Below are 13306 nucleotides of genomic sequence, written 5' to 3'. Positions count from 1 at the left end.
TGTTTGTTTGTGATGCATCACAATTGCAGGGTGGGACCTACCTACATCAGGTTTATCCTAACATCATGCATGCTCAGTAAGATTTGAATCTGAGGAGTGTGGAACCCAGGTGAACAGCTTCGCTCTGCTGTGTTCCTTGGACCACTTCTGAGCAGATTTTATGGTGTGTCAGGGTTCATTGTCCTGTTGAGGGTGGCAACTGGCATCAAGAACTGCTGTCGCCATGGAAGGCTGCTTGACCTGCAATGTTTAGGTGGATGGTAGATATCAAACATCTACATGAATGTCAGGACTTAAAGTTTCACATTAAAACAAGATGATCGATGTTTATCACTTCACCTGTCAGTGGTCATAATGTTGTGGCTGATGGATGTATCTTTGCCTTTTATTCAGTCATTTCTTTTCAGTCAATCAATCACATTTTGGGTGTCACTCATCACCTTGGTAACCTGGAAAGGTGTTGATTTGAACCCAGACAATGATATTTTTCACAAATTGTGGCAAGCCTAAATCAAACCAAGGGTGTGCAGTGAATAAAAAGAATCCTAAATTGAAGAAAAATAGTCCCACACTGAATGCAGACTCTGTTCTCCTTGATAAAAGTCCTGACTGAAGTCACTACCCCCTCCTCTGACATCCTTCTGTGGATTTTCAAACTAGACACTTTTCTGACTACATCGTAGTCTTAAATAATTGAGAATGAAGTTTAGTTGTATAAGTGCATAACTTTTGAAGACAGGGTTGCTCTTTGGTGATAAATAGTGAATTAGCAGACATTTATTTAAGTGAAACTCTTCTAGAGTGGCATTTTAATTCACTTCCCCCACGGTGTCATTGTTTCGACCTTTTAGGAGACTGATACTTCTTGGTCTTGGCTTTAATCACGTTTTGTAAAGACTTTTCAACCTCCTTAAGGAAACAGTGTGCTGTGGCTTTTTTCTTTAGATTTAAATATTGTTTTTTGGGAGGCCTCTGAGAGTCAGTGGCACCTTTTCAAATTGTGATTTTTTTTTATAACGATCTTGTTCATCTTTTTATTTCTCTGTCCTTCTTGAGTCAGTCTGTATCGATCAGGCATAACTCGATCCTCTGTCCTCTTTCTGCGCCCTTTTGTCACATCTTCAAACCCCTACCAGCTGAATCAGCACTGAGTATCCACCCTGTTTCCTGTCCATCCACACTCATCTCTGTCGTCACATTCTTGTTTAAATGTTGATGATCTGTCCCATTCATGAAATCTGCTCCCAGATTCTCCTCAAGTTTGTGCAGACAGTAAAACGTTAGGACATCTTCTTTAATAAGGCAGCAGGAGACAGGATGGATGATAAATGTTCTCTGCAGAGGAAAATTGCCTTCTTTTGCCTCCTGCCTCCCAGTTTAAATCTACATAACTGAGTCCTGCTGCGGTTGGTCTTCACTGATCCATTAGTTAAACCTAATTCTGCCTTCAAAGAGGGAAGAAAGGGGGAAAAATAGGGAGAGATTTGGGTGCTGGATAAAGAGAGAAAAAAAAAACAGGGCAGAAGAAGAGGCGAAAAATTAAGCTTTGATTAAGACCTGACTGTTTTAATTGCGTAGCTGAGGCCGGCTTTGAACCTGCCTGGCTTTATGAAAGGGGAGATTACCTCGTATGAAAGTGAGACCGGGTTTGGTTTTAATTGGAAGATATCAAGCAGCTGACGGAGCGAGGCAGAGATATCAGGAGTGGGAAAGAGCTGCCATCCTTCCCCTGATAACCATTGTTAGATTTATTTCAGCTCTTGTTGCGAAGTTAGAGAAGCAACTTTAAGTGTCTGGGCTGTTGTTTGCTGAGAGTGCAGAAGGTGGTTCTTGTCAATCCTTGGTGAAGGGAAGTTTTTAGTAACTGGGGCAGGTTTTTAGGGAAGATGGAGGAATTAAAAACACAAGGATGGAGCATAAGGGTGGTTACAGTCACTGCATATGCAAAAAACATGCTAAAACCTTCTAGATTATCCCTTTTCCGCATGATTGCATTTCCTAAATGTGCAGAGAATTACAGGTAGGCTTCAGTGCTGCAATCTTTTGATATTAAATTTCTCTGTGGCTTGTTTTCTCTCTGTGTATTGGTTGTTCCTGATCAATCATTTCCCTTTCGAACACGGAAACCGATGACGTGACAAACCGCAGAGCATCCACTGACCCGTTTGCAGCTGAGTAAGCTCGGAATAGTCGGAAAAATCTGATCCAATCTCTCATGTTTCCTCTCCTCTTTCCTCTCTAATCGTGTTAGTGAATGGAGATGAGCAGGTTGTCTGGCGTCCGACGTCCTCTAGTGGAGTGAAGGGATATTACATTAGTGCTGGGAAATAAGAATGTTGTCTTTGTTATTGCTACATCACATGGACTTGGAAATGTCTGGATTTTAAATGTCTGTTAGCTCGACTCAGTTGCACAGAAATGAAGCAGCTTTTCCACAATAACTTTCCGCTGATGCCCACTTTCTCTGCCCTTTCAGTTTAATGTGCATATAAACTAAACAACTAAAAGCCCCCGTGCTTTCATTATGCTTTCACAGTATGGTAGGTTTGTTGTTGTTGTTGTTGCTTACCGGCTTTGTGTTTCATGACATTTTCCTCCACCGCTGGCTGCATGGTGCCAGCTTTGTGTTGCGTCTCCACCTGTGTATTCTGTTGTTTTGTTTCCAGTGACGAAACAAAACCAAGTGAATCTTTGGTCGAGACTCCACATGGAGGAATTTGCATGAATGCGAGAGCAGGTGAACTTTCTGTAAAAAAAAAAAAAGAAAGAAAGAAAAAGAAGCAAGCAAACTAAAGGCACTTCAAATAAAGATTGAGGACAGACATTTGTCTTGTGAGCTTTTATTGGAAGCAGTTGTGAACTTAAATTTGACAAAATTGATTTCAAATTTGTTAAATGCGGGGCAGCATAAACAAGAGTTTATGCAAAAGTGTTGTAAAAATGAATTATTGAATGAGCAGGGAAGATTGATTCACAAAAGACCGTCAGATTAGTTGCAATGTCCTTCGTTTTATGAAGAAATTAAATTCACAGTTGCTTTAAATATTAGCAGTACATTAGCCTCAGACATAACAGTAGGAATGTCCTACTGGGAATCTTGTTTTCTCACTTTTAGTTATCTCTGATCATCCAACTTAAACACTGTGACTACTGATTAGAGGCACAATGTTTTCAAATTGTCCATCACATTCTTGTTAAGATGATCTGTCATAATCATGAGGGAGGGAGTTTCATTACATCCTGCACATACGTTCACTTCGACTTTACATAAACCGATTAGAATTTGGTGATCAAACATCTCTGTGAACTTGCAGAACATGTTCACAGTCAAACTCGAGAATTCATGCACTAATTATGACAAAAGGGTAAAATGATGAAGTGATGACATTTTGCACCCAAAAGGTCAGCTTCATTCCAACAGTAGCAGAGACGGTCTAAATTTCTCATTTAGTTGGTTGTGGAAGAATGATTTTCAGTTCTGCTGGGTTGAAGATGTGTGGGAAGCCTCTTTGTCCAGTTTTTAGCTTCAACATCAACAGCAACATCCACATTTGAAGCATTGTCAGCTGTCATCAGAATCTGCTTTATTGGCCCAGAGTGTGAGCACATACAAGGAATTTGACTTTTGTTTAATGAACTTACGTCAGTCACGACTACATATATTGTGTGAGTCTAGACAGACATGGATGTAAAGTATAACTTGACTGGTTGGTGAAGACGTACAACAGAAATGTCCTAATTGAAGTTTTAACACAGTCACACTGGATCTTTTGCTGCAGCTGCACTTGTTACCGTTATGTACCATTATGTTTTCAGAATTTTAACAACAATCAGTCCTACGTTAACCCTTTAAGCTTCAGTCAATTCCAGCCGTTTTCAGTACAAAAAATCGCTAATATTCTATTTTTAAATAAAAAAAATTACGAAAAATACAGGGAATATTGGACGGGCATCGCGAGGTGCATTTCCTTGAAAATGACCGATTCGGGGATTTTATACCGACTTCAGGACATGTTTTGGATAAAATAGTTTACTGGCTTGTGTCATCTGGATGTAAAAGGTTGGATTATGGCCGTTTTTTGTGGAATCTTTTTTTGTGTGTAATAATAAACCCGGAAATGTCAGTCGCGCTGTGTGCGTTGAAGCCGTGTATAGAGAACGGATGGATGAATATTCGTTTTTGTCGGACAAATGTGTTTTTCTCACCCGCTGTGGTAATCGCATCTGAAAGTGGTTTATACCGGCGGATTCATGAGAATCTAAGCTTTCCATTGGCGTATAGTGTTTGCATAATCGTGTTTGCAGCCGTCGGACATTCTTGAAATTCCTATGCAAATTAGTAGGTGTACCGCCGGCGGTACACTGAAGCTTAAGGGGTTTTAACAGAGACGAATCAATACTGATGTTAATATTTTAACCCTATAAAGATCATCCATCCTCTATACACCGCTTTATCCTCACTAGGGTCGCGGGTGGTGCTGGAGCCTATCCCAGCTGACTCGGGCGAAGGCAGGGGACACCCTGGACAGGTCGCCAGTTTGTCGCAGGGCTACATATACAGACAAACAATCACACTCACATTAACACCTACAGGCAATTTAGAGTAATCAATTAACCACAGGGAGAACATGTAAACTCCATGCAGAAAGATCCCAGGCTCAGGCTGGGACTCGAACCAGGGATCTTCTTGCTGCAAGGCCAAAGTGCTAACCACTACTCCACTGTGCAGCCCCTATAGAGATCAGCGATTGCATATTCAGTTTTGATTGGTGGTAGATTTGAAACCAGATAAAATAGATCCATCATTCTTTTGCATATAAAATCTAGAGAGTTACACTAATGTTTAACACATTCACCACGTCGCAGAGGGTTTTTTTCATTGCAGTGACGGTTTTTTAAAAATACATAATAAAGCACACATAGCAAAAATCTTTATAAATAAGACCATGGGATATTGTGCAACTATTTTACATTTACACATTTGAGGGATGCAGCCATGCAATTTCTGTGTTTTGAAATATATGTGAAAATGCAAAAACGATTTTAATCTTTTTAGGTTTATTGCACTTTTAAGCGATTTATTGTTGTAGTTAAGACATAAGTCAATACATATCATTAAAAGATGGGATATAGGGGTTATATTAATGTAAAGCAGATAAAAACACTTCAAAAAACTGCACTACAGTTTGTAAAAATGTAAGAGTATCTCCCACAATGGTAGGTCTTAAAGAGTTAACTTTTTTGATTATCAACGAACCTCAGATTTGTGCTCATACCTCAAACTCTTCTCAATTTTTTCGTTCATTCATATCCAAGTCTGAGCCTCTCCGTCTTCTTTAATGTTCTTGTAATGTCACTCATTTTCATGTAGATACAGACATGCTGTTTTAGCGTAGCATTGGATTCATATACAATCTTTGCGTGTGTTATGGTGCAGCTTTGTTTTTGTTGTAATTGTATCTCGCAACTCATGTCTCTGTGGTGGAAAGCTCAAATTATTTTCAAAACTTCTACTCTACGGCCAAATGAACTGAGAGAAAGTGGCTGCTTCAGTGCTTAAAAGTGGAAAATTCTTCAACATCCGGAATTCTTTGAGGTCTCTTCTTCCTGCTCCTGCTACTAATAAGCTTCTCTCTCCTTTTGTTGAGACAGAACTACGAAAAACAAGAAAGTACAGTCTGTTGAAGTTAGATATACTCCACGTCGACACGTCTCCTATTTTATAATGATAGAGAGTCCGTTGAAAATCTGTGAAAAGTCACCCACTCGAGGTGCAGTGATTTAAATCCTGCTGCCAGTTTCAAGCAATCAGCTGAGCGACACGACCAACAAAGGCACAGAAGACTGCATCTATCAAACTATGCACAGTGTGAATGTTTAACAGCAACATTTAATATGTGCAACAGAATGTTTTATTCATAAGTGTGATTACGTATAAAATAGTTTGTCTGTTTGTCTGCAGTGAGATAATTGCGAGTTGCTCAGGTTTCCAGGAGCACACAGGAGGAGGAATTTGCATAAGAGTGTGTTGGAGAGAGTCAGTGTGTACAGTTGTGTTTCTATGTGGTAAACGATCAGAAGAGGGGAAGCCGGTGAGACGGACTGAAAAAAAGAAATGTGGAGGTGTGCGACTCGTGTGATGTGAAAGGTCAGGAGCTCTGCAGCGCTGTTTGATCCCGTCCTCTTTTTTTTTCATCTCTTTCTCTCGCCTGACGTGGTGTCACAAACTCAAACAGACTTTCCAATGTGGCTTCGCACAAAAGCACTCGTACACACAATCACACACACACAAATACACACATACAAGCTGTAAAACTCCCTCACCTATCGCCTTTTCCACAGTGCATAGTCGCCTCTGTCGGTACGAGAGATTCAGATTCTGCTCGTTCGCCTCCTTCTAGGCTGAGCTGAGATTTTTCAAACTTAGCAGCTCCACTTCAAGCATTTTGTTAGCATTGATCGAGCTTTCACATTTACGGCTTTAAAGTTTGGATCTCCAGCAGCGTCCAAACTCTTTCAGCCAGCCTTGTTGTTGTGATTAGTTGAGCTGCATTATGGGAGCTGTGATGGCTGCTCTGTCTGTGGAGGCCAGGAGGCGTCTCTCTCGGCCCAGCTGCCTCTCTCACTGTGGACACAGTGCAGCCAGGTACCATCGCTCAGGTAGGCATCAGGCGATTTCACTTCATTAACGTGTCTTTGTCTTCATTTTCCCTGCCTGTTTTGTCATTCATCTCTTGAGTTTTTTCTCAAATAGAAGTTACAGTCATAAACTGCACTATTTTTAGGGAGTGAAAAATTTTGGCGCTGGTTTATCGGCTAATATTCTTGACATGTATACATGTTTTTATTAATTACAGTAATAATAAAAAGGTAAAGTTGCGCAGTCAGTGCTCATTAGCTTTGCAGCAATGTAAAGTACAATGCAGCACCTCTTTACTCCGCACCGTCATCTGCTACATGTGCTGCAGACAGGGATGAGGGTAGTTTAACCCTCTGATGGGCAACATGCGTCAAAAGTGACTCAAATCCAGTGGAAAATGGGTGTCTCCTGACCGACACTGTGCATCAAAGAGTTAAATAACCCTGCCAGCCAGTCTGCTGGACGAGCTATGTGATGACATTTCCATATTATCCCTCCATCCACCCATTATCTATACACTACATAATCCTCATTAGGATCTCGAATGGCTGGAGTCTATCTCAGTTGAGTTAGGATGATGGCTGGGGACACCCTGGACAGATCGCCAATCTATCGCAGTTCTACATACAGAGACAAACGATCACACTCACATTCACACCTACAGGCAATTTAGAATCATCAATTAACCTCAGTGTGTTTTTGGACTGTGGGAGGAAGCCACATTCTCTTGAGTATATTTTTTCTGTATTATGTTGTGTACAAAAAAAAAAAAGACCAAAAAAGATTTTTTACAAGTTTTCTTATTGGCTCATATCACACAACATATACTTCAGTACTGGTATGTCTGTGATTGACCAATATCAGCTGCTTTAATTAAAATTCTAATTGGCTGAGCTGGTCAATAATTCTGCTTTCTTGTACACTGACTTTTGGTTAATGAATATCTAGAGAACAGCATCACATCTTGTTATTGCTTCACAAACTACTCTTGTTAAAATATTGACTGGAAATTACTTGAAATTAAAGTTAACAATCTTGTTTACCATTTTTAATCAAAAATTAAACAACATATATATCATTTTGTTGATTTTAAAGTATTTTAAAAATACTTTAGACGTCATAGTATGTACAGAAAATAGACAAACATCCATATTAATAGCCATTATAACATGCAACATTTAAAAGTCTTATCATGGAATTTCAGGACATCTTGCTTACAAGTGGAGAGCTGTTTTATCCCCATAAATGACCTGATGTTTAAACAATTTGTTCAGCTCAACAGAAACTTTGCCTCTCAAGTTTATATTTGAATTTCTGCCGGCTCTTTTCTGTGTCTGTTTAGTTAGAATTGGATTTTCTGTTGCTGTTTCCTGCATAAACTCAACATCTTCTAACTTATTTTCCGAAAATCTTCACTTGTGCTTGGCTAGATTCCACATTTTACCTAATTTATGTCACAACAGAGGTTAGTTATTTGTCCTATTGATCCAAAATCCTGGAAGATTTTGTATGCTACCCAACAACATATGAAGAACTGTCCAACCACAGTATCAGAAAATACTATGCATCGTGTTTATAGGTAAGTGGACTAATTCTGTGTATTAGATGCTGATTAAATCTGTTATGTCTGAAAATATTGGATGGAAATAGTTTAGTACGGAGTCATTTCTCACAATTAGACAAAAGCTTCCACACTCAAGAGGCTTAAATGTGTTATTTCAGTGAGTCTTCCTCTCTGTGAAGGTCTTTGCTGACGTGTCTGAATGAGAGGAAACAGTCTGGGTCCTCTCTACCTATTTACTGACTGTTGTGTCAGCAGGCAGCACTGAGGAAACCTTTTAAAAACCTGTTAGTGTCCTAATGGCCTGGCTAGAGCAACACACACACAAAACACCACCACACAGCATCAATATGCAGCAAAACAAACTTAAATGTGCAAAATAGACTCAAAAACACAGTTATTCCCCATTAAAATATCATTATGCACAAGATGCACAAGTACCTGCAGTCATGATGTGGTTGTGTTTTCCAAAAAATGCAAATGTGACCTTCAGGGTGATTTTTTTTTTCACTGTAAGCTACACCACAGACTGACTTACCACAGTTACAACAATAGAGTTGTGACTTTACGATAGATGATTGACCTCAATTTTTCGAGTGAAGTCTAGAAAGCAGAGGAGGGAGCTTCACTACCATCACCTCACCACAAATGTATTGATCTCTCTCACCCCGGCCTCCCAACTGTGTCTCCCATCTCCAACCAAGTCAATGCATTCACACACACACACACACACACACACACACACACACACACACGCACACACACACACACACACACACACACACACACACACACACACACACACACACACACACACACACACACACACACACACACGCACACGCACACACACACACACGTCTTATGTTGGTGCATTAGCGACTGCACAGTCATCAGTTAGCCTCTCTTGATCAGCTAAACACTCACTTACACAACTACATTTATGCAAACTCAGAGGCATTTTCCCTTTCTATCTACGGCACACGTTCCAGGAATCATTAATCTGATTTAGTGATGAGTTTTTTAATAACCTAAGTTCATGCTGTGTTTAGAGAAATAGATGTAAGTAGAACAGCTGAAGTGTGAGGAGATGGGGTGTCCCGGCTATTTGATCTCTGTGTGTTCGTGCGTTTGTGTCCTCACTCGCTAAAGTGTTTCCTCAAACGGAATCATTGGATTTGTTGGGTTGCTCTCTATACTATGCTCTCTAATCTTGTAAAGTCTTGACCTGATTATGTGAGGTTACCTGAGGTGATTTATATAGAGAAATGGTGCTGTTATAATAAACAGAATTTAATAGAACCTGATTGGGTAACATCAGAGACACAGGACCAGTGTCTCTATACTAGAACCTGTGCTTGAAGTGACAACTAACATTTCCTCTTGGAGAGCCAGTCAATCAAATGCTGTTGAAAAGATACCATACCATACTCCCTAAGATGCAAACACAAAAGTACCCAAAAGAAGACACAAGAAAAAGAAACAGTTGAAAACAAGATTCAAAATACCTAAAAAGAGGCATGAAACGACCACAGAAAGATGCAGAATGACTACAAAAGATGCAAAATGACAGCAAAAACATGCAAAACAATTGCACAAGATGCAAAATGGTCACAAAAAATGCAATATAACCACAAAATGATGGAAAACAACTACAAAAACATTCAAAATGATTGCAGAAGATGCAAAGTGGCCATAAACAAGAGGCACAATGACCTTAAAAAGATGGAAAGTGATGAATAAATATGCATAATGGATATAAACAAAACAAAAAGATATGAAATGATTGTAAAAAGACGTTAAATTTCTACAAAAATATGCAAAATTGCCACAACAAGGTAAAAAAAAACCAACCACAAAAATATGCAGAACAACTGCAAAATGCAAAACTACTACAAAAAGATGTAAAATAATCATAAGGAGACACAAAGTGACTGCAAAATGATGCAAAAAGATGCACAAAACAGCCACAGAAAAATACAGAATGATCACAAAAGATGCAAAAATGACCACAATAGGATGCGATATGACCTCAAAATGATGGGAAATAACCACAAAAGCATTCAGAATGATTGCAGAAGATGCGAAGTGACCACAAAAAAGACGCAAAATGACCACAAAAAGATGGAGAGTGATTAGTAAAGATGCATAATGGATGCAAACAAAACCCCAAAAGATGTAAAAATGATTGTAAAAAGATGTTAAATTTCCACAAAAGATGCAAAATTGCCACAAGATGGAAAACAACTGCAAAATGCAAAACTACTACTCTTATTAGAATCTTGGAAGTTGTTTCATCTCAGTTAATGATTGCTATGAACAAGAGCTATTAAAATTGAGTCTTTACACATTTTTGTAAACATCAAATATTTCTGAATAAGCAGAGCTGGATGAGGTGAAGACGAATCAGATGGTTTGAAGAATGAAGAAGGAACCCAGCAGAGGTGGAGAGAAAGTCTGTGGTTGGCCAAAGTTATAGAATGACAGAGGAGATGGAGGGAGGAGGAGGAGGAGGTCCAAGCTTCGGGGCACAAAGGCGAATCCGATAGACAGATGCAGGAAAAGGAGGAGAGCAGTGGAAGATAGAGACCAGAAGAAGAGCAGGATGGGTGGAAGGTATCAGGTGGACCCTTGAATCGCAAACCTTCAGCTCAAGCGCAAGTTGCGGCTTGAAACAGCAACAGATAAATTCAGGAAGCTGCAGAGAGAGAGAGGGGAGTGGTGGAAAAGTATTTGCGGAGGAGGTCGACACCAGGGGAGGAGGTTTCACTCCCCACAGCTCCTCTCAGTTTCTCAGGATTTCCCTCCCTGGACACTGCTGCTGCTGCTGCTCTGAATTCCTTCTCTCCAGAACCAAACTCTTCCATAACTGGACCTGGATTTGGACAAACGGTGAGGACGAGACAGCAAGACGAAGCCTAAACTGAGCTATCAACAGTCAAATTATATCTGAAAGCTGTTTGAGGACCATTGTGAGAGATTTAAAATACCACAATTCTCATACATAAGCCTGATCAGTTTGATTATTTGGACAAAAGAGCCTTTTTCACCAAATTCTGCATTTTTGTCTCCACTCGGGTCTGTTTTGTTTGGATGCCGCTGACTCTAGAAGGTCAAATTGTTCTCAGCTTGCAAATAAAGTATTTACAAAATGCTCTTGCTCCATAGTTGAGGTTTTAAAAATTCTCGTGTGGTTAGCGCGTATAATGGGGTAATTTATTTCTGATTGCTAATGCTGTTTTGCCGTTTTATGGCTTGAAAGATGAGAAGACTCAGGCATTCCGTGCTCTGCTCTCGCATGTTGTATTCAATGAGTCAGTTGCTTTCACTGAAACTTTCTCCCAGCTAATGGGAGCAAAATCATGAAAATGGACACCGAAGCTGTACCGCAGTGTTTGCTTTCCCTTAATGACATTTTCATCTAAAACCAAGATGTGATTTATTAGTTGAAGTATGACGTGAGGACTGATAGTAGCTGTTTAGATTAAGAGGCTGTGGAGTAACTTGCGTCTTTGCCAGTCTGGGCTGAGGAAAGTCTGGAAAGTGACTCTAAACGTCTCCTTTAATGCACTGTGATAAATGGCTCATGACACGTCCCCCATTTTCCCTCATGGGTCCAGAGAGGAAGGTTTTCCATATATGTCGGCTTCTACATATTTTCCGTTTCGGCATCGGTGTTGACATTAGAGCAGCCTTCGTCCAGCTCGCTGGCCTGGTTCTCATGCTGCGTCCTGGGCCTGGAAACAAACTCATGCAGTCCCTCAACAGCCAGGCTGACTCCGTCTCGGCTCACCTCTGTTGAAAACACTTGTTGTCGGCGAGCGCAGCTTCCTTACCGTCTCCAGGCCTTTTGCGAGCAGGTTCAGGCCCTGAGCGGCCTCCACTCCTGACCTGCAGTCATGGGGATCCAGGGCATGGAGCTGTTTGCCATCGGCGTTGTCATCATCCTCTTCATGGCGGTTCTCAAGCAGTTCGGCATCCTGGAGCCCATGTCCTCGTTTGAAGGTAAGGGCCCGTCTGAGGCCCCTCTGCTGCCTAACAGGTTCCTGCAGTTTGGTGCCACTGTTGTCTGCGTCACGGCTGCACCAATGAGCAGCCCTTTCACCTCCTCTAAGCACCATATAAACATTTATTCGACAGCACAGAGCACACTTTAATACTGTTGTTCAGACATTTGTAAGTGCTTTTTCATATTGAATATATCAACAATCTGACCTACTAAACATATTTGATATTAAATTAAACTGACATTATCTTTTACATTATTAGACTCCAGCCTCCACAGGATGAGTTATAGTTGTTGTGCAAACACTTGTATACATTATAGTGCCTTATAAACTATTGATTAAATGAGTGTTATGCTTATAATTGCTACAAGGTAAAAGCCAAACATTAGCATTTTAACATTTATCGATTACATTCTCACATGTTTAAAGAAACAGTTTGAAAAGCCGCACATCATGTTGCTGTGCTTCCAAATTTGGCGATAAAATGAAAGAGAATCCGTTCCTTTAAGGGTTAAGTAAAATAAACTGTTTAAAATCCCACTGGATTAACCTCCAGTGGCTCTCCCCAGTGCAAGACTAAAATCTTGTTTGGATAAACTCTGCTGTAGCAAACACAGCTGCAGGTTTGTGTATCTAATACTGTTGATCAGTTATTTCCAAACAGAAAAAAAGAAATATTTCAATGCTAAATAAAGTAAAGTATGGACTTCATTTTCACTCTTTTAACATGTGCAGCAGTTGTGAGATTTGGCTGATGTTTAATAATAAGACCACACATAACTGCAGTGTTGTCACATGAAAGGTTTCCCACTGTATGTCTAAAAATACTCTGTATTAACTTTATGTATAATAGTAAATATGTTGCTTACATGTTAATGTAACAATATTAACCCAATAATATCAGGAGAAATCTGATCTCTAATCAGATATTCTGCTGCTACTTAAACTTATTTTACCTGTTTCAATAATATTTGCAATGTTTTGGCTTTGCAGTGTGTGTAGTTCTACATATTTGATGTGAATAATTCAACCACTGTGATGAAGTCATACTTTTCTCCATGTTGCCTCTTATACAGAACACAATGTGCTTCACGTAAT

The 13306-nt window shown here is 39.9% G+C and overlaps 1 protein-coding gene across 3 annotated transcripts in view; it reads left to right on the top strand.

Moving 5' to 3' along the window:
* kcnip3b (Kv channel interacting protein 3b, calsenilin) overlaps positions 1–13306 on the top strand; it is a 56632-nt gene that overhangs the window by 25300 nt on the left and 18026 nt on the right. The window contains exon 1 of one of the 3 annotated variants that reach the window (XM_022196076.2): positions 6372–6660. The exons of 1 other annotated variant lie outside the window; for it this stretch is intronic. In XM_022196076.2, coding sequence (XP_022051768.1) covers positions 6555–6660 — 106 coding nt within the window. In that variant the 5' untranslated portion in view covers positions 6372–6554. Of the gene's footprint in view, positions 1–6371; positions 6661–11477; positions 12207–13306 lie in introns of those variants that run through there. One more of the 3 variants, XM_022196077.2, reaches the window with a different exon arrangement.

Source organism: Acanthochromis polyacanthus, chromosome 7, assembly GCF_021347895.1.
Source record: "Acanthochromis polyacanthus isolate Apoly-LR-REF ecotype Palm Island chromosome 7, KAUST_Apoly_ChrSc, whole genome shotgun sequence".
In the NCBI taxonomy this organism is placed as follows: domain Eukaryota; kingdom Metazoa; phylum Chordata; class Actinopteri; family Pomacentridae; genus Acanthochromis; species Acanthochromis polyacanthus.
This window is presented reverse-complemented; position numbering and strand designations above follow the sequence as displayed.